Here is a 27,967-nt window from a genome sequence, read left to right as displayed (position 1 = left end):
TATTAACATAGCATAGTTATGCCAAAGCGTCCCGATATTTCAGGGTTCCCTCCAGTAATATAAGAACAGAAACGTCTGGACCCAAGAAATTGGCGTGTCGAAGCGAGGTGTCGAATTTAGGAGAGATCTCGAAAAAAAGGCAGTTTTCGCTTGGGTTCCACATTGAGCAGTCGACTTAGTTTTAGAGTCTCGGGTTAATTTAATAATGGATAGTCATTCCAAATTTTGCTACGGATCGCACATTCCGTGAATCTCGTGTCGCGTGTCAATAAATTAATTAATAATGTTGTTCGAGTCCGTTAGTTGTTATTTTGTTTGTTTGTTTTGTTTTTATTGTTATTAAAACCTTTCGTGGAAGTTTTGGTGTTTCTTTCTTGTTCTTTCAACATTTCATACGCTTCTACATTCGTAAAAGGCATTTTCCTGGTTCACAAGTACTTTTCCGCCACAGGTAACACTAATTTTGCACGTAGCAAGAGCTGTCACATTTCGTTTGGCATAATTTTTCAGTCTATTTTCATAGGGCATAGCCTGCTTCGTTATAGAAACAATAATCTATATAAATACTCAGATATTTGAAATTAACAAAATAGTGAAACATTGCAGTTATCAAAAAAATTTTAAAATATAGCAAGTACTTTTTTTAAAGACAAGCTTGGTATAGTTTTACAATTTAATTTTGGCTTGAACTATGTCATTGTTTTTTAGAGAACTAAATAAAGGAGGATGTTCTAGCACAATTTCACTGTTTTAGCAATAACTTGAAAACGAAAAAAGATATCGACCTCCGGTTTGTGTATTTGTTTTCTTTAATAAATGGTCTATCAAGCCATGAAAAAAATCTATATCGTTACATTTAATTTTTTTAGAAAACGAAGATAATTATAAAACTTTTGTGATTAGCGTCGTCTACCATTGCGCAGGAAAATAATATTTTTATTCCCATATCATAAAAATAAATTTTATAAATAGTTCTTTAAAATGAGCCGTCATTTCTTGAAATCGATTAAGGCATTTAGAAGTTATGAGAATTTAAAAATTTCAAGATGGCGTCCTTCATACTGGCGTTGCTATGGCAATAACAAAAAAAAAGTCCAGACAAAACATGTGAAGGGTTTAACAGTGTATTTAAAATGTGTATTTTCAACTTAGGTTATATAAGCGAAATTTCGAGAAAACGACAATTTTCTGTAACACTATAGCAGTTGCGCCCCCTAGCGATGAAGTTACAAACTTGAAAATATTTTAATCCAATTTCGATGTAAATCACAAATAAGTGTGAATTTGCACTGATTTGTTTGGCTCAATCAATCACGTGATCGCCCAAATTCAATATTTTGCGCCTCTTTTTTTTGCCCGAAATCAGAAAAATGTCGAAACACGTCTTGAAAATTTTACGCAACTTTTTTTTAAAGAAATTATTTATAACAATGCATAACCCGCGATTATTTTCGTGCGACAACCACTATTCCTTAATAATTCAATAGACTCATTCGTCCACGAGTTTATTCACCCCTATGCCGCAATTAACACCCCCATTTTTAAACGAACGACCTGCCGTTCAACTAAGTCTCGGCAAATTGCAATTCTTACGCAAGTCCGATCCGCGATTACATCCATAACGCCGCAGTGTGTCTATGTTGCAACTTCATAATTGGAAAGGCGCATACCGCCCCCAGCCAGGCTTTATTCGTACCCAAAGCGACTCAAAAAGTCCGTCGAGGCAATCTTCGTGGGCGCCTCGCGGAGAAAGGCGAACAATTAGCCTGAATTCCGACCACACAACAGTGCCTGCTCTGGCAGAGTTAACGATCCCCAGCGTCTAATAGTTTGATAAAAAAAAATAATGCCCAGGTTAATTGAGGGGTTTGCTAAGGAAGTGTATTTTTAGCGTACAATCTTTTTAACCGCGTATAATCTTATAATTAGGATAAGCGCCTTAATTGACTTAATTTGCCTAATTACAATTACCTGGCTCTAATGGGAATTAATTAGCGTTTAATTATGATATACCAGCAAAACTGTGTGTTGATAAATTGACGATGTCATCATAATCAATTATTACTGTTTAATATACAGGGTGTCCCAGAATAGCGTGTACAACGGAAGACCGCAGATTAGTGGACTCAAAATAGGCAGATTTAGGCTAATTCACCTATATCCGAAATCGCTTCGTTTGGCCACTAGATGGCTTCACAGTTCGTGAAATTTTTTGAATTTTGTAAATAACTCGAATATGTATTAATCGATTTTGATTGTTTTAGAGGTGTGGACTTTTGCTTTGAATCTACAAATTTTGGTTTTATACATAGTGTTTTTTAAAACTCCCAACTCCTACAAAATTGATGTATGGTGATAAAAACCGTTCATAACTTTTTCCTCTTTCGGGCAATAATGACAATTATTTTTTATTTGATATACGACACCATTTGGAAGTTTTTGGGCCTCTTATAGAAATTTGATTAAATGAGCGGTTTGGGTACAAAAAAATATTTTTTAAATGTCTACGTTATCTTGCAACCCATATTACAATACTTAACAAAGCGCTAGTAGGTAGTCACTGATTTTGTAGGTTGACTGTAATTTCAGTTTGATCTTCAAGTCATTGTACCTGCCAATTCTTAATGAGTGTTTATAGTCCAGTCACTGTAGCATTTTTGCTACCAGTTTTTTCGGATTTACTGGATTGACGTGAAATTTGAACTGTAGCTAGGGAATAGCCCAAGAAACAAAAGTTATATAGTGCCGATGTGTGCTTTTACCCTAGGGGTGGATGCCACCCCTTCTGGAGGATGGGATTTTTTTTATTAAAAATAACCTCATGATTCGATAGAGGGATGAATTCTAAGCAAAAAAATGTCCTATAAGAATTTTTTGTAGTCAATACTTTTTGAATTATTTGCGCCTAAACATGTTCGTTTTTAGCCCAAAAAATGCATGTTTTTGAGCAATTTCTCGCGAATATCTCAAGATCTACAAGTTTTATCAAAAAAATTATCTTAAGCAAAAATGAATAGCAAAGAGATTGCTTTTTTAATTTTTGTAGATGGTATAGAACCCGAGTTATGACTCCCAGAAGTTGGTCAATTTCGAAGATAGCTATAATCGAAACGTTCAACGTCCTGTAGCGGAAAAATTAAAGGATTTTCGTGGTAAACTTAAATAACACTTATTAAAGTTCTTGAAAAGACCTTTAAATTGAGTGGTAGTAGAAGTCGTTACCATGAAAACTAATGAAGTTACAATCAAAATAAAATTATTGTCTTGATTTTTGAGAAAAAAAAGGTATTAAAATTAATGACTTGACGGAAAAAAAATTAAACGTATTCCTTGTGCAAATTATTTTATTTATGTATTAACAGTAGATTCTGGGAATTTGAACGAGTAGAAGCGTAAATTTAAAAAAAAAATTCATTTACTTATGAATAAAATTTTTAAATTTTAAAAAAAATCGCCATATTTCAAAAACTAACAGTTATAAAAAAAGTTAGAAGCTCAAAACTAAGCTCCGAGACTGCCTTTCCTGAGCTTTTTTAACTTACAAATCTAAAAAACGAAGGGCTCAAAAAAAACTGCAAATCACAGAACTACAAAATTACAAAAATTAATCGAATTTTTTCGGTAAAATTTTCGGTGCTGGGAAATTATGTATTATGATTTGAGTATTTTAATAATATACATACACACACGTATCCATTTATAATTTATATAAAATTTTTTTTATTTGATATTAATTTAATAAAAAAATATTAAGATTCAATAAAATTAAAAAAAAAAATAATTATATCATCATACTCGTATATAATTTTTAGAAAATTTTTCTATAAGGGGTAGGGATTTTTATGAGGGGTAGGCCTTCCATAAGGGTTTTTTGGGTGGCTGAAAAGTTGCAATATATCATAAGATCATTTGAAAACCAATAAAAAGTTTATAATTCAACATTTGCATACCATTAAAACATCTCAAGCTGGCAATAATGTTTTTTTGTTTATTTTATTATAAGGGATGGTTTTTAAGGGTTGCAACTTTGTAATGAGTCGTAAACTTTCTAATGAATAACAAAAGATGTGCAATACATTGTAAATGCACCAAAAGAATATTTCAAAATGTTAAAAACTTTTTTCCTATTGTTGTGGCCATGGAAGGGTAGTTTTTAAGGATTTTTAGGGGTTGAAAAGTAATTAAATTTCATAAATAATATTAAAAAACACGAAAGGAACTTTATCCAACATATTTGAACATGAATTGAATCTTTAAAATAAGTAAATCTGCGATTTTCGCATTTTTTTCGTACAAGGGTAATTTTCACCCCCAAATAAAAACAGCACACATCTAGACTTTTGAAGTGGGGGGTCAGATGAGCTTGTACGCAAATTTTCAGGAAAATCCATGCTATCCGAAGAAACTGGGAGCTTTTACCTTATTTTCGCCTACAGTGACTGGACTATATAGAAATATAGAGTATTCTATACTCACGTTCTAGTCTTTCTAAATTTTTTAGCTCTAATAAGGCGACAAAAAGTCTTAAACATTTCATTTAGAGACCTACTAAAAAACAAGACAGCGCTACTCACATGGCGTTCCTGGTATCCGGAATCTCCCGGTTGCTGGGCAGGCTGTCGCTGGCCTCCTGGTTGAACCTGTTCCGGATGTAGGGGTCCTCCCCTTGGCGCAGGCCACCGCGGGCTATGTACCCGGCCTCGTCGAAGTAGTTCCACGTGAGGCGCCCGTCCGTGGTCTCGAAACTCTGGAGGGCCAAGGGGAAGCCCGGACCCGCGGCGCTCTCTTCCACCAGCGGCGACGCCGTGATGCCGTCCTTCAGTCGCAGTGCTTTGTTTTCAGTCTGGAGACAATAAGAGGAAAGTTGGAAAAACACATTTTTTCAAAGGAAAATTATTCCTAGAATGTTGTTGTTTTGTAAAAAAAAAAAATATTTCCCCCTTTTACAGCATAAAAGTAATATTACGAATATTATTATACTTAAGCTAATGAAGAAAAAAAAACAACATATGATAACAGATATTTGTACGGGAAAAATAGTCAGAACAAACTTTATTTTTGTCAGGAAACAGGATATATTAAAAAATTGTCGGATATACTTTAAAATTATTAAAACCTTAAGTTTTTTTTTATTTTAAATTAAAAGGAAGTTACAAACGTTGTCTTTCACCTATTAAATTTAAGATTTGAAACTGAAAAAAGGAAACAGACACGAAACATTTAGTTGGGTATATTAAGTACAGAGGAAACGATATCCTGTTTTAAGTGATATACTTTTAAGCCAAAGTTAAGTTTCTGTTTTAGGAGATTCATAATTACTAAAATTTAAGCACAACACTATCTTCGTACCTACTATAAAATCGATACAATTTACTAAATGTTCCACAAGTAGATATAACATTAAGATAATCACATAAAAGTTTGTAGCAAATTTATAGAAGTAGCGGTTTAAATATAGTACAACAGCAGTTTTCTCCGTGTGTGTTCAGTCAACACATTATACGCAGTCTGTAGCAGTTATATTACTCACAATCAGATAAACATTGTCCCGAACAACAGAAATCCACATCGAATTATATCCTCCAATATTTCCGCTCATAAAATTTAATGGCGCAAATTTATAACTTTTAATATCTCGCTAATGTCGTTGCAGCGAATTCAGTTGAATCTAAAATGAAATAACCCCCCGATATTGCAGTTTGTGATATTTATTAATACGATTCCGCTAAACTCTAACGAATCACATCTCTCTCTCCACACATATTGTTACACGAAGCGCAAACCATAATTACCAAGTAGTATTAAAACTTGATACATCACGGGCCCTTTGGCAAAGTTCTGACTAATTACTGCAGTTTCCGAAATAGGATGAGCTACAAGTTTACACTGTAACACATGCTTGTGAAACTGTTAATGTATGTATGAGGATTATTCGAGGAATATTCATGTTAGTACACTGAAAAAATTGAATGTGAAAAAATTGTAATTTTGCCTAAAAAAATGTTGCATTTGTCTACAATACACCAACGGAAAGGCAACAGTATACCAACGTGACATGAACGTAAAAAGCATTCTGAGGCTCACTCATTTGTTGTTGTTTTCAAGAATTGTTTTCAATGTAGTCATTACATTGAAATCTTCATATATTATATCACCGCAACATTTGTGTTTTTTTAAAAGAACGATATAACTGTTGCATAACGCGGCTGCAGTCGTGGTCTTATATTAACGTTTCTATTTGCTAATGGTCGTTCTAAATAGGTACCATTAAGTTTAATAGTACGCCTTCTAACACCATCCTCTTGGGCGTTATATAGTGTACCGTAATAGAGTATTAAGTCTTGTACCCCGATTGGCTAATTCGTTTACTTCGCGGAAGAGAAAGTGAACCGATATGCCGGCATCGTGGGCTGAAATTGGTTCCCTGAGATTTTCAAAACAAGGGAAAACGCTGTGCGTTAGTAATAGCTGCTAGGTTCCTACTTGAATTTTAATTCAATTCAATTGAATTTTTATCCATTAAGTTTTTCCTTTTAAACTAAAATCTGAAATAATCCACAACTTAATAACCCTCGAAAGGCCTACCTACGGGAAATCTAAGGACCTGATATTAAAGTGCACTTATTGGAAAAGTTTCTTATATAAAAACTCATATAAAGTGGATTACTATCCCATCAGACGTAGCTATATTCAATAAGAAGGGATCGTTTCGAGTTTGAGAGATTTAATAAAGCGACTCATCGACTTACAATTTTTCAATTAAGAGACGAGACTTATTAAAGCGGAGCAATGAGCCATTTTCCAAGGGAAAAAAGTCACCGGGGCCGAATTAGTTTCTCATTGATTAATGCTGGGAGACGACAGCGTCCTCGTCTTTTGAGCAAAAGGACAAATAAGGTTACGACTTCTGTAATATGTCTCCCGTTCCTTAAAAAAAATCATTCATCTCTAAGTCTAATATAATAAAGTACATTACTGTGGATTCGTAATAGATTTACCGATCTTTTGAATGGAACAACAAAATATGCTACAAATGAAACTATTGAAATAATTTTCGGTAAAAACTGATAAGAACCTGTATTTTATTCGTTGTGAAAATGTAAGTTTTCTTCCGGTACTAAAGTTGACAACGTGAGGCCCTATACCTGATACACCCTGTAGATAAGAAGCCGAAATCTATTACACAATATTATTGTCTTTGCATAATTCATATTTTCGTACTTTTTATAATTATGTCACAATTTTTAATAGCGCTACAATGAAATCTTCGCGGTCGAGTAGATAAAAAAGATGACCCATAAAGGCGCGAATGCTAATATAAATAAAATGATACTAATAACATCTTCCGGATAATTATGTGGAACTCGAGTCACGGTGGGCAACAAATTTCACTTTCATCGTGACATAACGGTACAGAATAAAAACAAATCCATTAAAGCAAAACACCAAAATAGGAGAAAAACCTGATCCGGTAAAAATTCGTTCTTGTTCCTTGCATATAAATCTAATATAAATTCCGCAAATCATCGTAGGGTGTTATATTTTATAATAGGGTACAATGAGAAACATTTGAATTGAACGAAGTTACACAGAATTTTGTCTGTTCCTTGCTGGTAAAGATTTATCCGCAGATCAAATTAATATATGAAATTAATTAGCAAAGTACCACGTTTTATAGAAATGCAGGTTCATTGTTTTCCACTTTCTTTTCATTTTTGATCAAAGAAGGAAGAGAAAATACTTTTCTACAGATTTCAGGTTGGATATTTCGTTAACTAATCGACTTTTCAGCCGAATCTAACCCTATTACACACTTAACAGAACTATTCTGCTCTTCCTAATGGTTACAACTATGTAATATTCTTAACCGGCGAGTGCCTAATCAAGTTTTTAAGTGGGCCTCATTGAAACAGCCATCATTAACATTAATTTCAGTACGCCACTGTTTCAACAAGATCCAGGGTCCTGTTACGCTCAGATGACTGAATTCGCTATTATTAGAGCGAACTGTTTACAAATTAAAGTAAGCAGTGGTTTATTAATAACAGACAAATGCCAATTACCCGCAAATATGAGACACAGCGTTGGTGAAATTGGAGTATTCTCTGGGGGTTGTACTTACTCCACCGCCTCTGAACTGAATGAATCGTTCATTAATTCAGAATTTATTACCAGCGCCGCAACTGCTATTAATTTCATTAATTTCAGCCTTTCACGAAAAGGTCTTTGACCACCAGAAGGTGTATTAAGAAGTATTTTTATAACTGGTTTTAATTAATTTATTATCGGCACGTGAATGAGACAAATATGCTTTAGCCTGCTCGGTTACAAGATCTCAGTCCAACAGAATCTATGATTGACTAACTGCATTAAAATTATGACACTGGTTCTAAAGACAACAGTTACTAGAGTTATTATTTTACAATGATGCTATTGTTTGTTGCGAAAATAGCTTCACATAAAGCGTGTTATATAATTCACACAGATTAAAAAACGCTTTTACTTCCTTTCATCGCCTTTTCATTGAAATTGAAACAGATGGTAATCGAGACGGTATGTGATGATAAATGAGTGATGTCATTGTCACCTATAAAGTGGCGACGTCTTTTGTATGCAATTATTTTTTGCACAATGATTGGTTTGTTTCAAACACAAGTGTAATGTTATTAAAAATTACAACTCTGAGCAATCTTTTTATCCCGGAGAAAGTAGTAATTTTTGACAATTATAAGGTTTAATAACTTTTTCAGCCTCCTCTGTGAACCGTTGTAGGCATATTCTGTATAACCAATTAATTATTTATAAACGCAACTTTTTTCCGTTTCGATGCGATTCGATTAAGTTTTATGTACAAATAATTAAACCCTTTGTGAAAGATCACTCAACGGAAATTAAATAAAACTGTGTTAAGTGATCGTACACAATCGAAGAAGTGGTGGAACCGACAAAAAAATTAAGTAATCTGAAACGCTGATACACTAATTATGGTGGGCTATTAAGGCGGAAAAAAATGGGGCTTACAAACAAATAAATCAAAACTCGGATTATTCCACTTAAGAAACGTTTTAACAGGAAGCTGCCGAGCGATTTATTTATGAATGCAACGACCTCTCCCCCAACCTAAAGGGTCCCGTACGTAATCGGACTTAACCGCCAAGCTGGCGCGCATAGGCTAGGATGACTGCATTTTGCTTAATTTAATTAATGCGAACAAATATGTGTCGATATGTTAAACTTAAGCGCTTTTATATAAAAACTATTAAACTTGACGAACCGTATTACAGTTAGAAAGTTACATATCAGTTAATGCATGGTATGTACGCTAGGTGACACAGATTTTGCTTTGGAATCCTCGAGAACAATTACACAGTGTGTGTATTCATACATAGGCTAACTTTATCTTTAAAAACACAAGTTAATTTTCTCAAATTCCGTAATGAAAACTGACTAGTGTGGCCTCAAATGTGGCGCGCGTTAGCTTTCATACTAAATAGGTCTTCATCATGAGTTTTCATTTCGTGCGTATCATCCGTGGCTTAATTCTACTGTTGTTTTACATTCATTTAAGATGTCTACCATCGATTTAACTGAAGTGAATGAAAAAGAAAAAAGAATTAAAAGACCGTATATTTTAGTTTCATAACTTTTTAATTTAATGCTTAAATTCCTAAGTGCGACCCTGTCCACTTGATCTAATTGTTTACTTCATTGGAATATGTAAAGTGACAGTAGTCTAGTTCATCTAAACTAGATCATTGGGTGATGACAAAACATAGTGTTTAAAAGAAAGTAGTAGTAATAGTGTAATGCTTTCATTTTATAAAACAGCAAAAACAATTGTTTTAAAACATAAATTAATTTTAGTTACAATTATTAGCAAAGTATGCAAACATGCAAACATTATCAACTTTCTAAAAACATGTCGCAAAGTCATACAAATGTAATCTGTGTTGATAAAACCTATTTTTCTATAGTTTATCCAAAAAAAAAATATATTGCATTACTTATAATATCCTAAAACTGAAATTTNTCATCTAAACTAGATCATTGAGTGAGATTTACAAACTAAACATCGTGTTTAAAAGAAAGTAGTAGTAATAATTTAATGTTTTTATTTTATAAAACAGCAAAAACAATTGTTTTAAAACATAAATTAATTTTAGTTACATAGCAAAGTATGCAAACATACAAACATTATCAACTTTCTAAAAACATGTCAAAAAAATGTAATCTGTGTTGATAAAACCTATTTTTCTATAGTTTATCCAAAAAAAAATATATTGCATTACTTATAATATCCTAAAACTGAAATTTATTATTAATTTATTTTAATTATTCATTTCTAGAAAAGAACATTATCAACAATCCACCTAAATGGGTTTTTAATTTATAATGACGTAAATCCCACCATATCCAAGGCTCCTATTACATAATTTACGTCACGACGCCGTCTCTAAGTGTTTCATGAATAACTGAAAAGGATGCCAAGAGCGCATATCTTTCTTTCTCTATAAGAATATCTCTAACTCCTATTGACCGGCCATCAGAATCGAATCGATTAAATATTTCAAAACACGCATTAATGTTAATTGTAGGATCGCAACCTTCAATTACGAATTATTGAGAGACATCTACTTCATGGCATTTCCCGAGGCAATGCAGGTATTATAAAATGCATTATGCATGAGGTGTCATTTACCAGGCGACCACCGACTTCATTGCAGCAAGTTTAGACGTTGCGTGGGTTGCAGCGTCTTGTGCCAAATTAAAGCATTATATAGTTCATACTTTCCTAGCATACACATTATTTATTCACTAAAACATAATGCCAAGACTTTTTCGCTAGGTGGAAAGATTTAGAATCCTTAAACGATATTCCTCAACGAACTTTTTATTATTCTTTTAATCAGTATCAAAATGGACGTCCTTCATTAATCAATACCGATATTAGGCCTTTGCTTCGCGCCCCTTCCAATCAATCTTCCAAACTTCGGGGCCATTTAAATTTATGTCAGTTATCACCTAAGACTTAGCAGAAGGCCCTAAATGAGTTCCGCCCTCCCACGCAATCTCAACTTTCTCGACGGCCGGCAATCAATTAAGTACAGATGTCTAAAGGCGAACCACAATCGTCTAACTTACTCCAAAGTTCCACGTCTTTGCAATTACCAACGTGGTGCGTGGTTGTACGTGATTAATGCACACCAAATAATGACTATGGTATACATGTATGTTGTTTACATAATTTTTAACAGTCAGAATTGGAAACTAAAGTCGCCATCTAATTTTTTTACACTGACTTTGCTTATTCAACCACTTCATCAGCCAAATAGGTAGATAACAATATTTAATCCCAGAAAAAGGCTAATGTAAGTTAACGTTACATTTATTATTTTTTACGCGCAACAAAATGATAACCGATACACCTTACACAGTTTAAATTTAAGCAGAATCCCATCATGTTCCGAACCCTTACGAAGGGCAACCGAGGCTAGCCTCCGCTGTTCAGGTCGTACGATTCTAGATTCCTGCACATTCTCGGGTGCAGAAAATTGAAAGACGAATCCGAAAATATCATGGTTGTTACCGTAATGCGATGGCGTACTATTTTATTTAGAAAAATATGCTACTGGAACATGTAAATTTTAGGAAACGCCCTCAGATTTTGGACAACGTTTACATAAGTACATGTGCCCAATTTCAAACTATTTCACTAACTAGTTTTTAAATTATTTAAAAAAATTAAAAATATTTTTTGAAGTTTAACACCAAGTATCTTTTTAACGAAGCGTAGATAGAAACTTTATAGGAAAGACTCCCCTTAAAACGACCGAAGAATACGAGGTTTCATTTTTGGCCACCACTTGTGAATCACCCTGTAAATTACGAACATATTTACTAAAACATATTTTACCACAATGTGAGGTTTTTACTTAAAATCCCGAAGAAGTCTTCTATTCCAATATAATCTTAATCATATTCTCAAGAATTTAAAATAAACGTACCAAACACCTATAAAAAATGCGAAACAAATTTTAACTGCCCAACCCAAAACCTTCTACCGTATTCATCGTTCAATGGAATTGTTTCCGATAAATTGCAAATTTTTGCGGTCAGTTTTTCTCGGTAAGGTCAGTCTTTATTACAGTACTCCGATACTCCATTGAAAATTTAATTTCTTTTTGCTACATTCTCATTTAATGGTAAGTGTTGTATCGGTTTGTTACTCCTTTAATACCATCGACAAATTTTTATTCTGGGACAAAACTGTTACAATATAGAGGCCAGTCACTGAAAGCGAAAATAAAGTAAAAGCTCCAATTTTTTTCGATAGTTTCGATGCTTTTCTACCCTTTGTGGAATTTAACGAAACTTTTTATTCCCGAGCACTGTGTTCTGTAAGCGGTTTTTTTCAAACACGGTGGACGACCCACAGAATCTAGCTCAAAATGTTAATTAAACACTTGAAGAATATTCCTACATTTACATAAGTATTTATTATATTTCGTTTGTTCATAATTTTCGAGATGAGAAAAAATAATAAATATGGTGCGTTTTGAAAAAATAAAATATGTCACGCAACGGACTCGAACCAGCGATCTCGTGACTCCCGAACGCTACCAATTAGGCCACGCTCCCAGTTGAAAAATGCGTCACATCTAGTGAATTTAACTGTCAGGTAAAACTTCAAAATCGATTATCTCGGTAATTTATGAACGTTGCGTCGAACTACTTCAGAAAATTCTTATTCAAGGTCCAAACTACACGTACCATAAATATCAAAAATTACAAAAATCCGACTATCTTACCTTCTCCTTGTTAGTTCTCTAACAGGGTAACTTACAATTAGTAGTGCTGGCAAAAACCGGAAAAAAGTGAAACCGGTTAACCGGGTTCCGTAAAAACCGATTTCAGATAAAACCGGTTAGTTGAATAGTTGCTAAAACCGGTTATTCGAATAACCCGTTACTTGAATCGCCAAAACCGGATATCTGAAAATCGGTGCTTTACAAAGATAGACCCGGAGAAATTGTCTAAAAAAAAGGTCTGTACAAAAATCTGGAAGTCAAATTTGTTTACGAAGAAATCGATCTACAAAAAAAAAGGTCAATTGCAATCGGACAAATCGATGCCTAAAAAAAAAGGAAGTAGATCATCGAATAATCGGTTATTTGAAGATTCGAATAACCGAATAACCGGTTTTCGGATATTTGAAGAATCGAATAACCGAATAACCGGTTTATCCGAAACCAGTTAACCGACTATCCAAAAAACCGATTTCAGTTGCCAGCACTAACAATTAGTACTGAAACAAATTCTTAGAATACGACAACAGTCGAGGATTTCGTACTTGAAAAATATCTTACGCGAAAATTGCAAATTACATTGGATTGAAGCAAGAATTATGAGTAACATAACGATTTAAAACGAATAGGACAACTATAAAACCGGGTTTTATTGATACGTGTTTTACTATTTAGATATGAGAGGAGTAAAATACGTATCTACTGTATGTTCCTAACAATTAAAATCAGAATCAATACAGTATGTTGTAAAACGATATTGTTAAAGAAACGAAATGGAACCCCGAAGAGACATCCAAATCGCATTAGCACAAAGAAAGGATCCACACAAACTTCAGTAATTTGACTAATACTGTGCTAATACCGTAACCAAAGGTAGGGTGTCACTCTCGGTGGGAAAATCCCGAGTAGGCAGCGATCGCGCCTCGAAAACAAGCAGAAAATCTGGCACTACCAATGCGGCTTTTCACAGTTTCAAAATAAAGTGCTAAAGGAAATCGTGCTCGCTCGGCATCCCGTACAAGAAATACGTGGAAAAAGCTGCAACTAGATAACGATCTCTCGGTCTCCGTGCTGCAAAGCTTCAGTTTTAGTGAGACGTCATTATCTGCAACTCCAACATAAACATGTCCAGGCTGGCAAAGCCGTCGCAAAGAGGAGCTCTTTGTGTTTTCATTGTCTGCTTTTATACGGAATTACTTTAACCAGTGTCAAGAGCCGCTTACGACTTTTAGCCCAGTTACTGTAGCTGAAAATATAGTAATGCCTCCGAATTTTTTATAACTGCATCGATTTTTCTCAAAATTTAGAATTAGGCTCATCTTACTCCCCACTTCAAAACTTATATATGCGCTAGGTGTGCTTTTTGTTCTTAAGGAGTGAAAACCACCCCTTATTGGAAAAAAAAGAAAAAATACAAATTTAAGCATTTTATGTAACCAAATCTTTTTTATTTATGCAGTATGAGTAATTTCATGTGCTATCTAACATGAAACGTAAAGTATCCCAAATTTTCAACCCGGAAAAACCTTTAAAAACCACCCCTTTGAATGAAAATAATATAAAAAATTTTTTTTCAACTTGAAACGTTTTAATCATGCATTCTTATCAAATTGAAATTGATTTCTTGATTAAAAAATTTTTTTTATCGATTGCAACTTTTCAACCCTTGAAAAATACCCCTTCTTTCGAAAATAAAATGAAAAAATTTTATTGAAAGAGTAGAAACATTTTAAATGTGTACTCGTGTTAAATCAACATTTATTCCCTTCTGATAAAATAATTTTGAATCGATTGCAACTTTTCAACCCTTAAAAATTACCCTTTACATTTATTTATATATTTATATGTATTTTCTTAAAATTATCACCTATAAGATTTTTAATCGCACAAAGGCTCATTTTGCAGGGAATTGTAAGGGCTACGTGAATTGTTGAGTTGATCTTTTTTAAGCCCTTCATTTTTAAGTTTGAAGGGTTTAAAGGGCTCGAAGAGGGTGGTTCTCTCATTCATATGATAACTTAAAATGGCGATATCTCGATTAATATTAATTTTAGAGGAATAATAAAAATAAGCAAAATCATCAGCAAAAATAAAGCTAAATTTTTTTACTCTTGTATTTTTTCGTACACCCTTTAATTTTTAAGTTACAACGTAAAAATCGATTTTTTTTTTAAAATTTGAATAATTAACATTTTCAAAAATTAAGTTTTTTTTCGAAATCATGCTTTGTAAGTCAGCCAAAGACCCAGAACATATTCTTAGAACATAAATGAAGAAATCTGTAAATGGATTGCATTTAATTTTAATTCTGTCACCAAAGGCACTGATTTGTTTATTAATTTTTTCTTTAAAAAAATGAGACTATCATGTTATTTCGATCATATTTCCGTTAATTTTGATTCTAAAGAGTTTTAAAATAGCTCATTTTAAAGGTTTTTCAAAGTACTTTAAAAAAGGTTCAAACAGTTTTTTTCCTAATATTTATGGTTTTGGCGTTATTTAACGTTAACCGGTTCCAATTTAGTTTTTAGCTATAACATATAATAATGTTTAAAAATCCATAAGTCGGTTTATATTGCAATTAAAGAAAAACAAAATAATGCCATTAGATTTGTTTTTTATTACCTTTCTTTTTGTTCATTACAACTTTTTCGTTAAATCCAATGGTTTCAGAATTATTTGCAAAAAACTGTCCGAAAACAAGCACTTTTTCAGTAAAAAATCAACATTTTCAATGACGAATTACTCGGAAAGTATTGGATTATCCAAAAAACTTTATATAACATTTGTTACTTAAAATTGACTCCTCTATCGATTCCTGTGGTTATTTTGGACGTAAAAATTTCCACCCCCAAGAAGGGGTGGGAACCACCCCCAGAGCAAAAACACATTTCGGCACTATATAAGTTTTGTTCCTTGAGGCATTCCCCACATTCAGTCAAAATTTCACATCAATCGGTTCAGTTATAAAGAATTCGGAGGTAAAAACTCTTGAGTAACTGGACTATTTGTAGCTCACGCCGGATTTTATTCTCTACAGTCCTACAGTCGTGAGAAATTACAGAATATCTCCAATTTCAGAGGACTAACGCACAAACAGAATGTAGGTACGTAATTATTCCATTTACTTATTTCGATAGACCGAACTATAAATCGACATTTGAATAATAGTATTTAACTAAAATAGATGAGCGTATGGGTCTTATTGGAAACCATACTGCATCAAGGCTCCTGTGTTCCAACAATAATTTACTTAAAAGGTGTAAAAATTCTATAGGCCAAAACGCCCGCTGATAACCACATGTAATTATTCGTGCAAGGGGCCATCCACTAGCACGTGATCTTTTAAATTGAAGACCAGAAAAATTTTTGCGTAAAAACTATGAATGCTACAAGATTTTACCAAGAGCACGAAAATCTCGAAAAGGAACTGATGCATCAATAAAAATAAAATGAATTAATTCCAGCGACCAAATAAAAAGTTCTGGTAATTCTTGAATCAAGACACTCAAGAACCTAGCCCAAAGCAGACGGACGCGGTTGCTTCATCAAAACATAAGTTTTGCTTAGGAACAAATCCACAGCAAGTTTTATTAAAATCCATCGTAACATTCTCCAGATATTACAAAAAAACATTTTTTTTTTCAAGAACTTTGACAGTCAATAGCAGAGGAACCAGACATTTTTTCTTAATGGAAGTTAGGTCAAATCGTCTTCTTTTGAGTCAAAAAATATTTTGCAGTACCTTTTTGATCATGTGCTTATGGGACGCCTTGTATAGCGCAATATCTACACAGCAATCGCTTTAGTTTATGGTTATTTCGTACAATTACCTTATTCCACAAAGTGGATACGTAGAGTCCATACATCTTTTTACTTTCTTGTTTGGTTTATGCTCACGCCGCAACGATTGAACTATCAACTATCCTACCGGTCAAATAAGGCAAAAAAATTGAGGCCTTTCTATTTCTACTCGACGATTTACAATGGCGTATGGAAAGTCCGAGACATGGAAAATGATAGGTCACGGCGGTGTTGCCTAACTCGAACGTTTAAAAGACTGGGGGCCGAGATTGTTTGTACGTTCACATTAATGTAGAGAGGAAAAATCGGAGAAACTCCCTAAAAAATATCAAACAAAATAATCCATAGGAACCTAAATCACAAACGACGTCCATTTATTTCGACGGGGTCATCAATATTAGACCGCCTGTATACGTCTTCCGCCCTTCGCGATAAATAACAGTCGCCTGCCATAAAATATTCAGCCGTTCGCAGCGAAAACAAAAGGAAGAAGCTTTCAAATAAGAGCGGCTTTAAATTTAATGTCCAAGGCAGTGAAACCTTAATTCAATCTAGACACCCGATTATCCCGCCCGCCCAGAAAAGCCGAGTAATACAATTTAATTTGGTGCAAGCTCTTCCCGAGAAGATATTTTCACAATGGCAACGAATACGATACAAATAACCGAGCGCTCAGTACAAAATTTGCGGTTTAACACAAGATCAATACAACGGTTTTTTTTTTCCGAATCGAACAAATGCAAACGCGAACTTAATACAGGGAGCGAGCTGCCTAGAGCGTAATCTATCAAAATGGCATTTATATGCAGAGTTATGGACCGCAACTATAACTTCCCCAACTAATAAACCGGCAGAAAAACAAGTCGGGGTTTGATAAATGAAATCGGAAGTAGGGGTTGCCGTCCCCATTTACATTCTTCAGCGGAATACAAAAGCCGGATGCCATGCGATGTAGCGCAGCCTCTTATCTGGTGCTGGCAAAGCGATAAATCAAAATGGATACGCGGAAGCTGATTTATATCGGAGTAATTGCGAAAATCTGTATCTCGGGCAGAATTCGTATGGTTCTGGATTAATTGCGGATACTTCTACAGTTAAAACTTTTAAAATTCTAGTAAACAAATCAGTTACATGAACTAAGCTTGTTTTAGGTCCACATGTAGTACAGTCTAGTTATGTTCTTGCTCTACAGATGAAAAACAACCAACATTATTATCAGAAAGAGCACTAGCGAAGTATTAGTCCAAGCATTATAGAGAAATGCTTACAGAAATTATTACCTGGACAAAAAAAATATGACCGTATAGAAAATTAAATTTTAAATTGAGTTTCTTGTTCTTTAAACTCGATCCAATATGGCGAACATGGTTAAAAAAAATCGCAAAGTTGAAAAAAACCGGTTTTTCTAAAATAACTAAAAAAATATAGCACGGATTGAAAAATTTTAAATGAGAAAGTTGTAGGTTTTAAAAAGATCTATCGACTGATTTTTTGAAAGTATCGATTGCTTTGTTACTTTTCGAGATATATCGAAAAAACCGTTAAAAATCTTCTCTTTTCTCTTCTTCTATAACTCGTTTACATTTACGTGCCCATATTTGCTATTTACTGCAAGCATAGCCCGCGGCAAGCCAAAAAAGTACATTTTTGAAAAATTTAAAAATATTAATTATTTTTCGAGATATATCGATTTTTTGAAAAAAAGGCGCTCTCGAAAATTGGCTAGATCTTCTCAGCGGATAGCCCTACAGTAACGATTTTCGGTTTATTTTCTTCGTAAAGAGTTATATTATCATGCTGTTAAAAAATGTTGACGATTTTATTAATTTTAAGGATCAAAAAATGACTTTGAATAAGTTGCACTTTTTTGGGTATGTTTTTTTCAAATTACTATTTCAATTTTTATTTTATGAAAATGACTTTTAAAGAAAGAAAACTAAACATTTACGGGTCTATTTTGCTTCTAAGGCGAAAATGCTATAATATTCGTGTTTAGCTACCCCAGATTAAGTACAAAAAAATAATAAAAATTGAAATAGTTATTTGAAAAAAACATACCCAAAAAAAGTGCAACTTTTTCAGTCATTTTTTGATCCTTAAAATTAATAAAATCGTCAACATTTTTTAACAGCATGATAATATAACTCTTTACGAAGAAAATAAACCGAAAATCGTTACTGTAGGGCTATCCGCTGAGAAGATCTAGCCAATTTTCGAGAGCGCCTTTTTTTCAAAAAATCGATATATCTCGAAAAATAATTAATATTTTTAAATTTTTCAAAAATGTACTTTTTTGGCTTGCCGCGGGCTATGCTTGCAGTAAATAGCAAATATGGGCATGTAAATGTAAACGAGTTATAGAAGAAGAGAAAAGAGAAGATTTTTAACGGTTTTTTCGATATATCTCGAAAAGTAACAAAGCAATCGATACTTTCAAAAAATCAGTCGATAGATCTTTTTAAAACCTACAACTTTCTCATTTAAAATTTTTCAATCCGTGCTATATTTTTTTAGTTATTTTAGAAAAACCGATTTTTTCAACTTTGCGATTTTTTTTTAACCATATTCGCCATATTGGATCGAGTTTAAAGAACAAGAAACTCAATTTAAAATTTAATTTTCTATACGGTCATATTTTTTTTTGTCCAGGTAATAATTTCTGCAAATTTAACATTAATCCGTGACAGAATGCTTGGACTATATGCAACAAACGCTGTATGTACTTCAAACAATCACTGTTGTTTTATGCCAAGGTATTAGTCCAATCACTGAAGCATTTTGGCTGTCAATATTCTCGGATGGAATGGATTGACCTGTGTGAACCTGTGGGAACAGATTTTCGTTGTAGTTGTTTGTAGTAACAATATTGTCGTTTGTAGTAGCTCAAGAAAAAAGTTATATGGCCTATAAAAAAATGCATCCCCCAATTTAGCCGCACTTAAATCTGATGGTTGATTCCTATAGAAAATCGTTTGTAGTTGATTGTAGTGAACGAATTTTCGTTTGTAATAGCAAGGAAAAAAAATTAGAGCTATATTAAAAATTTGCCATGAGTAAATTTAGAGAGCGCTTCTAATTTCAAGTTTATTATTATAACGAGCGTTCAAATAAAAACGTGGTCGAAGTTGGCTCTGACACATTGGACGTAGGGAGTAGCTTATAGCGACCAACTTAACCTCATTTCTCAACGAGCTGTATAGCAGCTGTCAGTTTCAATAACGTTAATGACTATATAACTTTATTTTAAAGAATAATCGTGATAACAATAACAAACAATTAAAGGAGCTGCGGAAAGTGTCCCCCTCCTTGTTATAACAATAAATTAAAGCAGCTGCTGAAAGTGTCCCCCTCCTTGTTCCAAGCACTTTTCACACCTGTTCCTCAAAGAATTAAAGACATTTTCTAAGATGCTCGGGGTATTGTTAATTTCACGAATCTTGTCTATAAGTCGAGCCTGCAGATGGTTTAAATCAGGAATAGGCAGTTCAAAAATAGTGTTTTTAAGGTAAGGCCACAAAAAGAAATCACACGGCGTAATATCACATGACCTCGGTGGAAATTCATGTTCAGCATTGAGACTTATTAGTCGATTTTGGAAAACTTCCCTCAACATATTCATCGTCTCGCCTGCCGTATGTGCCCTTGCGCCATCTTGTTGAAAGTAAAAGTTTGTAATTTCGTTTTCTTCCAGCTGGTTAACAAAAGGAGCGATAATTTCTTCTCTATACCTTTGCGCAGTAAGAGTACCATTAAAAAAAATAGGTCCATAAATCCTCCTTCGATTGAGAGCACACCAAACTCCAATTTTTTGAGCGTGTAGAGGGCCCTCGACAAAAAAGTTATCTGGTTTTTCAGAAGACCACATTCTCATATTCTGTGAGTTTACGTAACCACTTAAATGAAACCAGGCTTCATCAGAAAAAAAGGTGATATTATGAAGTTCACCGTAGTTGTTTAAAAACCATTCACAAAATACAGCCCGTCGCGGAAAATCAACTTCATGAAGTTCTTGCTGACAAGTTAAACGATAGGAGAACAAACGCAAATCTTTTTTTAACACTGTGTGGCAGGTACCGACTGATACTCCCACCATTTGTGATAAAACACGTACAGAAGTTCTTGGCGCATTTTCCATTATTTGTTGGACATTTTCTTTTAATTCTTCAGTCCGCTTTTTAGGTCGGCCGCTTCCTTCTTTTCTTGTTACACTGCCCGTTTCACGAAAAACATTAACACAACGCTGAACTGCACTTTGAAAAATTTTGTACTCAACAACGCCGGGAAATTGATTTTGAAATTCTATGAAACATTCCTCAATAGAATACTTCCATATTCCATCAATCTTGCGTCCATTTCTAAAGTAGGACTCTATGATAAACACTTTTTGTTCTTGAGGAAACACCATTTTAAACGCTTTTTAAAACGAAAATATTCAAATTGATAGCGGCGATATAGCGCTTTGACAGATGACGTTTAAGTTCATTCGCTATACGCTACGCCCTACGTCCAAATTTTCAGAACCAACTTGACCACGTTTTTAATTTGAACGCTCGTTATAATAACTTCTATACGTCAAATTATGATTTTAAATTTGTTTAAGTTGTTTGTAGTTGCACATATTTCGTTTGTAGTTCGGCGAAAACTAACTAAAAGTCACTACATTCCAAACTATTGCTCCAAAATCGTTTGTAGTTGTTTGTACTAGCGTTCATTTCGTTTGTAGTTCTTCGAAAACTGAGGATAAGTCACTAAACTCCAAGCTCTGGCTTTAAAACCGTTTGCAGTTGTTTGTAGTAGCGTTTATTTCGTTTGTAGTTATATGAAAACTGACGAGAAGTAACTAAACTGCAAGCTCTGGCTTTAAAATCGTTTGTAGTTGTTTGTAGTAGCGTTTATTTCGTTTGAAGGTATTCGAAAACTGACGAAATACACAAGATAACACTTGATTGGTACACCTGTAGCTGCTACGATTATTGAAATATTTTGATAAAAACAGTGTGTATCATATCTATCCTTCCAAAATAGCGCATTTAAAACAATTATAGCTATTTTCGACGCAGCGAACATAGCATAGCTATCATAGCTCTCTGCGTGGAAACAAGTGTGAAAATGTAATCACTGCGTTTTTGAGTGGCTTCCCCTTTCTCAAACAAGAACGGCAATCGTATTTCAACATTTGAAGCTCTTAGATGATTCCCAATGCAGAAATATAATTGTATAACGGCCATATAAAGCATCTTCCGCATTCGCTCAGAGCATCCTTTCACATTCTCTTAAAAGCAAACAGAATGTGAACTGAAACTTACTCATTAGCATTGATAAATCATGAAAAGATTTTTTATGCCAAGTATTAGATCATAACCCGCTGATCCTTTCATAAAAAAATGAGAAATAGATTTCACTCCGTGCTAAAAATCACGTTCTTGAGAAAGCGTATATTGTTATTAATTGCTATAATTGAAGTCTAATAACCTAACTGTATAAAAGAATTGTAAATGATTTTTTCCGATGTTAAAAAATAATCAAGTACCTAAACTAAGCTTGAAATGATTCTATCTCAGAACGTATATTCAATGAAACTATCTGGACACCACGAATAAACGATCATGCGGCTAGCTCGCCACGACTGCACATAAAAAAATTGTTAGGCCACCACGGTGCAATAAAATCGTTCCACAAATTCGATATTCGAGAATGACGCAATCCTAGGTCGAAGTTCACTTGTTACATGGTTGTTTCAGAATAGAATTGCCTCGTCCTTATAATTTTTCAGTTATGTAATCCTAAACCGCTCCGATCGTGTTACATTTTCTGCAGGGATATCGCCTAAACTTTCTTGAATAAAATATTCCTCCGGCAAAGGGGCATTTATCAAGTGACAGGCGAGGAAAAACGTTGTATTTTCGGATAAAACGTATTCTATTCGGTTAGAGAGACGCGTGGCCCGAAAGTGGAAATAAATTATGATAGGCTTTTATTAACCGCATTGAATTTTTATCGTGGGGTGCTGCGGATGCAAATATAGAATTCGGATCTCCCACAAACTGAATCCTATATTCTTATGGAAGAGTAGATTTAAAGGATTTGACTATTTTGTAGGGAAAACAATACAAAATCTCTGCGAGGGGTACAAACGTTGCTTTAGTTTAAGCAAAAATGCGACATTCAATATCATTTACGATTTTTTAGTTACGTGCTACTCAAATCTAACAATTCGGCTACACAACACCGTTTGTAGATATCAGTATGAACGATATTTAATTGTAAAGTATATAAATAAGAATTTTGTTAATTGTAGTGGAGCATTCGAGGCGTTTGTATTTGAACTCATCTATGTTAGGCGAGCGGTTCACCCCTAAAAACATACTTCTAAATGAAGGTAACCGACTAAATTTTTAAAACAAAAACCTACAGCATGAAACCTTTTTTATTTTATAAAGTGTATTTTTCTGATAATTTACATATTTTTTTATAGTTTTCGGCGCGGTCAGTCAATTGTTATAAACAAAAAAGTTGTAAAAAAAAATTACTCGCCGAGTGGCTTTGGAAAGTAAAATGGACCAAATAAACACCTTTTGTTCTTTGACAAAAATTCGAAAAATGCTTCATTTCCGAGATATTTATAATTTAATGTGAAAAAAGTGACGAAATCGACAAACTTTCGGAACTTTTTTCTCAAAAACTATTGAACATATTTTAATTCTAAAAGAAGCATAATAATCGGCAGATCTTCTACTTTAAGATATATTTTTTTGGTATAGGTCGATTATTTTATTGAAGGTCTAAAGCGAGTAAAAAAAAACAGTCTACAAATAGTGAAATTGTAACTCTAGATCCATATACACATGGATGAAAAATCGAAAATGGTTGTTTGTATTTTAATTATTTCGAAGAAGAAACTGCGTTAGATACGCTTCAAAAATATTTTTGTTCATGTAGTGGAAAATGTTCTACGAAAAATTGTAACTGTTTGTCATCGTGCTCAGATGAATGTCATAATGTTCCATCCGAAATTGATGATGAAACGCTTATTTCAACTAAAGAACTTGTCGAAAATAACGAAACTTATTCTTTAAAAATTAAATAAAAAAGAAATTAATATACTTTTATTGCTCTTAATATTTTTGTAAAATAAAAATAAAATAATTATCCTATACAATAAATTATCCAATAACTTTTTTATTTTTCGAGACCGCTAGGTCAATTATTATTATTAGGTTAATTTTACGATTTAAAAAGCTATTTAGCTATTTATAAAACCAAAAATCGAATATTTAAATTTGACTAATTACTTGCAAAAACCTTACTCCGGCTACAAAACCAAACAAAATAATCTTTTGAACATTTGTACTGTTAACATATATCGATTAAGAAACAATGTTTATTGTAAATATAATCTAATTCAAGATATGGTAAAAAGAAAATTTAAATTTGAAGTGTTATCATAATTTTCTTTAAGACTTTTTTTTACTCACTTTAGACCTTCAATAAAATGATTGACACGTACCAAAAAGTATATCTTAAAGTAGAAAATCGCACGATTATTATGCTTTTTTTAGAATTAAAATCTGCTCAGTAGTTTTTGAGAAAAAAATTCCGAAAGTTTGACGATTTCGTCACTTTTTTCACATTAAATTGTAAATATCTCGGAATCGAAGTATTTTTCGAATTTTTGTCAAAGAACAAAATGTATATTTTGGTCCATTTTACAATAAAAAAATGTTTACAACTTTTTTGTTTATAACAATTGCCTGACCACACCGAAAAATATAAAAAACATATGTAAATTATCAGAAAAATACACTATAAAATAAAAAAAGTTTCATGTTGTAGGTTTTTGTTTTAAAAATTTAGTCGGTTTATGCCTTTTTTAGGGGTGAACATCTCGCCTATTTTGTTGTACAGAAAAATCCCAAATATTATGTAGAATAAGAATCCGAGTTTGCCTATTCCAAAAACCATTCGGGGAACAACAAACATACAAAAAGAACGAAAAATGACCCGTTTTTAACATATTTTCCCTGCAACATTGAAAGTAAGCCCTAAAAAAAGTTATGCTTTATTTTTTGTTTATTTGACGATTTTCTATAAAGTTACAACAACTGCGAATCAAAAAAGTTGAATTTTGCATTAACAATGGACTATTGTCATAATAAACAATGATCAATACTAAAAATACTTATTTTTACACTTTTATAACCATTTAGAATTTTTTTAAATTTTTCAATGTACAACAAAATAGCCAAAGTCTACTTTTACTGCTCTACCACCTGGACTATTAAGATTTTTTATAAATGTAAATGTGGTTGAACGAGACAAATATCACCTACATACGCAATCTACTTCACCCACATAACTTACCCATTAAGTAAGAACGCTTCAATCGCTCACCTGGAAAAGAAAGAAATGATTATTATGAGAAGGCAAAGTATTGCAGGATTTACTATAATGAAATACGCAATAGTAGTTAGCGGGTTAATCTCTTTCGACACAATTTTGCATCTCCTTGCAGCGAGATGTCGCAACCCGTGATGAAACCGCTGTTTCTCTGAATTACTTTCACAATTCGCTATTTTACAGTGCGATAGTTAACAACTGGAAACGTTAGTACCGCAAAAACGATCTGAAGCTTCTTCAAAGGGTCCGCGCTGTTATGACCAACTACAATTGCTCTCACTGATTTGTCAATCAACGGTGTTGATATTCTTTGTTAACGACGATTGCTCTGCGAGGCCGTGACCGATCTCTTGCCGTGATATTTGGGAAAAATAAAGCACTATCATCAACAAAAGAGAGAATAAGGTTATCACATGAAATCTGAAAGACAAGTAACATTGAATATTAGGTCAAACTGGACATGGTTGTATTGGATAAGCTCTCTCGACTCTACAGTATTCCCAATGCTAATCTCGAAATTAAAAACGCTCTCGAGTGACCTGAGGGTTCTAGAATTCTCAACTCTCAAAAGGACACAAGGCATTAGGTAAATTATTTATGCCGCTACTATGTTACAGATTAAAATGAAATTCTAGTTTTAACCCCAGTGAATTCATGGAAAGTGTAATAACTAAAACTTTACTTGTTACAATTAGTTACTTCACAAATTATTCTCATATTTCATCATAAAACCACATACAGAATTTTAAAAAATGATTACAAGTCACGTCGAGTATAGGCAACCATCATTACACGATTGTCACTATCGACTAAAAAATTGCTGGTCTTGCAGTATGTGCGGTTGTCCCATCTTATCAAAAGTAACCTACTTGTAAATCATCATCATTTAAAATGGCTATAATAGAAGGGCCCTACTATACGTAGCGATAGTGATTCGTTTACAATAAACAATAACAAACTGTTAGAGGTGTTTTAATATCTCATGAGCTGCGAAATGCGCGAAAGGCGTGGCGTATCCGCATAATTCTTCTAATAAGCACGTTGTGAAAACATTGACTCAGAATTAGATCACGTGCCTCATTACAACCAGAAATGAACTAAGGCGCTCGGGCATCAATAAAGTCAACTGGGGAACGTTCGTTATATATATTTTTATTGCCTAAATTAAAATAATAAAGAATAGAGCATTTTATTATGATATCTGTAATCGGATCAAAGGCTTGTTTACGCTACGAGAGCTCGAGATAGACTGTGAATAATAGATGTCATGTTTTTAGGACGTAGAATAATTTAGGCGACCGTCGCAATTATGTTTCTGCGCATATGAAGGTCAAAGCTCATAAGATTTTAAAACACCTCTACGTCTGCAATAATGCGATCTCATTGTTATAATAATTTTCAATTTTACCAAAATTTAATTTTGCCAACGCCATGGAATTAAATTACTTAATTAATGAAGGCCTTCTAGAGGCTATTGAAGAAACAAAAAAGAAGAAAAAAAGGGATATAATTTGCTCTCCATTTTTATTTTGAATGGATCCAACGTTGACCGAATTTCAAGTATATTTACGCAGAGCACCAAATTCAAATTAATGTCTGGCGATCTAAAAGTTGTTTCGTCACGCACCAAAGTGTGATAAATATTTTTAAATTCCCCCCACAACCGTGTTAAAAGGGATGAGGAAATTATTCATTGCCACTTCAAAGGGTTTTTCGCGTTTGTCACTGAACCTACCGAGGCATTTTTCAGTAAGCCTTGCAATTGATTGATTTGACAAGAATATATTACGTTAAAAAAATATAAAGCACGATTCTTGCCCCTTTTCTGATTTATACAGAGTGAATCTTAAATGTGTACAACATGTGTAGAACATCAACAGGCTTTTTAAAAACAAAATTGTACAAAATGAATACTGGCAATGCACGAAAGCGTAAATCCATAGAGCATTGGAAGCTATTTCTTATATTAGAAGTACGTTTGTTACAATTTTCGGTCGGTTGCTTGTCGTTGGAAGCATAAAGCAAAAATTTCAGTGAAAGTCTCTTAGCGTTTATTATACAACAACTGATATGCGATGGTGAAAACAAAAAGCTCCTTATGCAAAACTGAACATATGGAAACTTGGTAAACTACACATAAAATACAGGTGAGGAGATTCAAATTAAGGTATTTATTAACTTACTTTTAATAAATGTCCACACAGTTGCTTTCACTTTCGGTCATCTTTATAAAAAAACCTTGATTTGGTAATGGTATTTTTGTAACCACCGCACCCATTTATTTGTTGTAATATTACGGTGAAATTTGGCCACATTTAAAACAGTTAATAATATAGGATTTTCACTAATCTGCCATAATCTACAATCTACATAGATTTTATAGAAACATGTTTTTTTTTATTGTATATTAATGTATCGTTTGTTTAATACAAAACTGAATAGTTTTGGTCAAATGATTGTATATACTTATTTTAAGAATATAGTATATAACGATCCAGCTGCTTTAGTGTCATTACTCACAAGGAGATGTGTATACACAGAGCGTAAGTGGCTCCATCTATCGTGCTACTTCCCAAATACGTCATTCTATGACTGCTACAATTTTCTTTCAAGAAACATAAATTTGATAATATGCTACATTTGTCTTGAATAATTGCTACACTAAATTTTAAATATTTATATATTTTTTAAGGCACTGGTAGTTTTGAAATAAATATGTTTGCACTGAACTGTAAGAGATATTGTAGCTAAAGTCCGAGATAATAAATTTCAAAACTATAAAAGATTTGAATTAAATTATATATATTTACAAATAATATAAATTATAGATTATAGCAAATACTCCACATAGTTTGACGAAAGTATATACATTTGAATAGAATAAAATAACATTTACGGCAAATAATTCCATTTAATACTATCTGCTCATTTGATCCAAATACTTTTTTTTCAGTATAGAA

At 33.2% G+C, this 27,967-nt stretch overlaps 1 protein-coding gene across 1 annotated transcript in view; it reads right to left on the bottom strand.

Annotated features, from left to right (window-relative positions):
* The window catches only part of LOC108908615 (polypeptide N-acetylgalactosaminyltransferase 2), a 64,813-nt gene that overhangs the window by 15,669 nt on the left and 21,177 nt on the right, over positions 1 to 27,967 (bottom strand). The window contains exon 2 of the mRNA XM_018712699.1: positions 4,575 to 4,843. Coding sequence (XP_018568215.1) covers positions 4,575 to 4,843 — 269 coding nt within the window. The remainder of the gene's footprint in view (positions 1 to 4,574; positions 4,844 to 27,967) is intronic.

Source organism: Anoplophora glabripennis, unplaced genomic scaffold (genome assembly GCF_000390285.2).
Source record: "Anoplophora glabripennis isolate ALB-LARVAE unplaced genomic scaffold, Agla_2.0 scaffold248, whole genome shotgun sequence".
Classification (NCBI taxonomy): domain Eukaryota; kingdom Metazoa; phylum Arthropoda; class Insecta; order Coleoptera; family Cerambycidae; genus Anoplophora; species Anoplophora glabripennis.
Note: the sequence above shows the minus strand (reverse complement) of the source record. Positions and strands in the feature narration are given on the sequence as shown.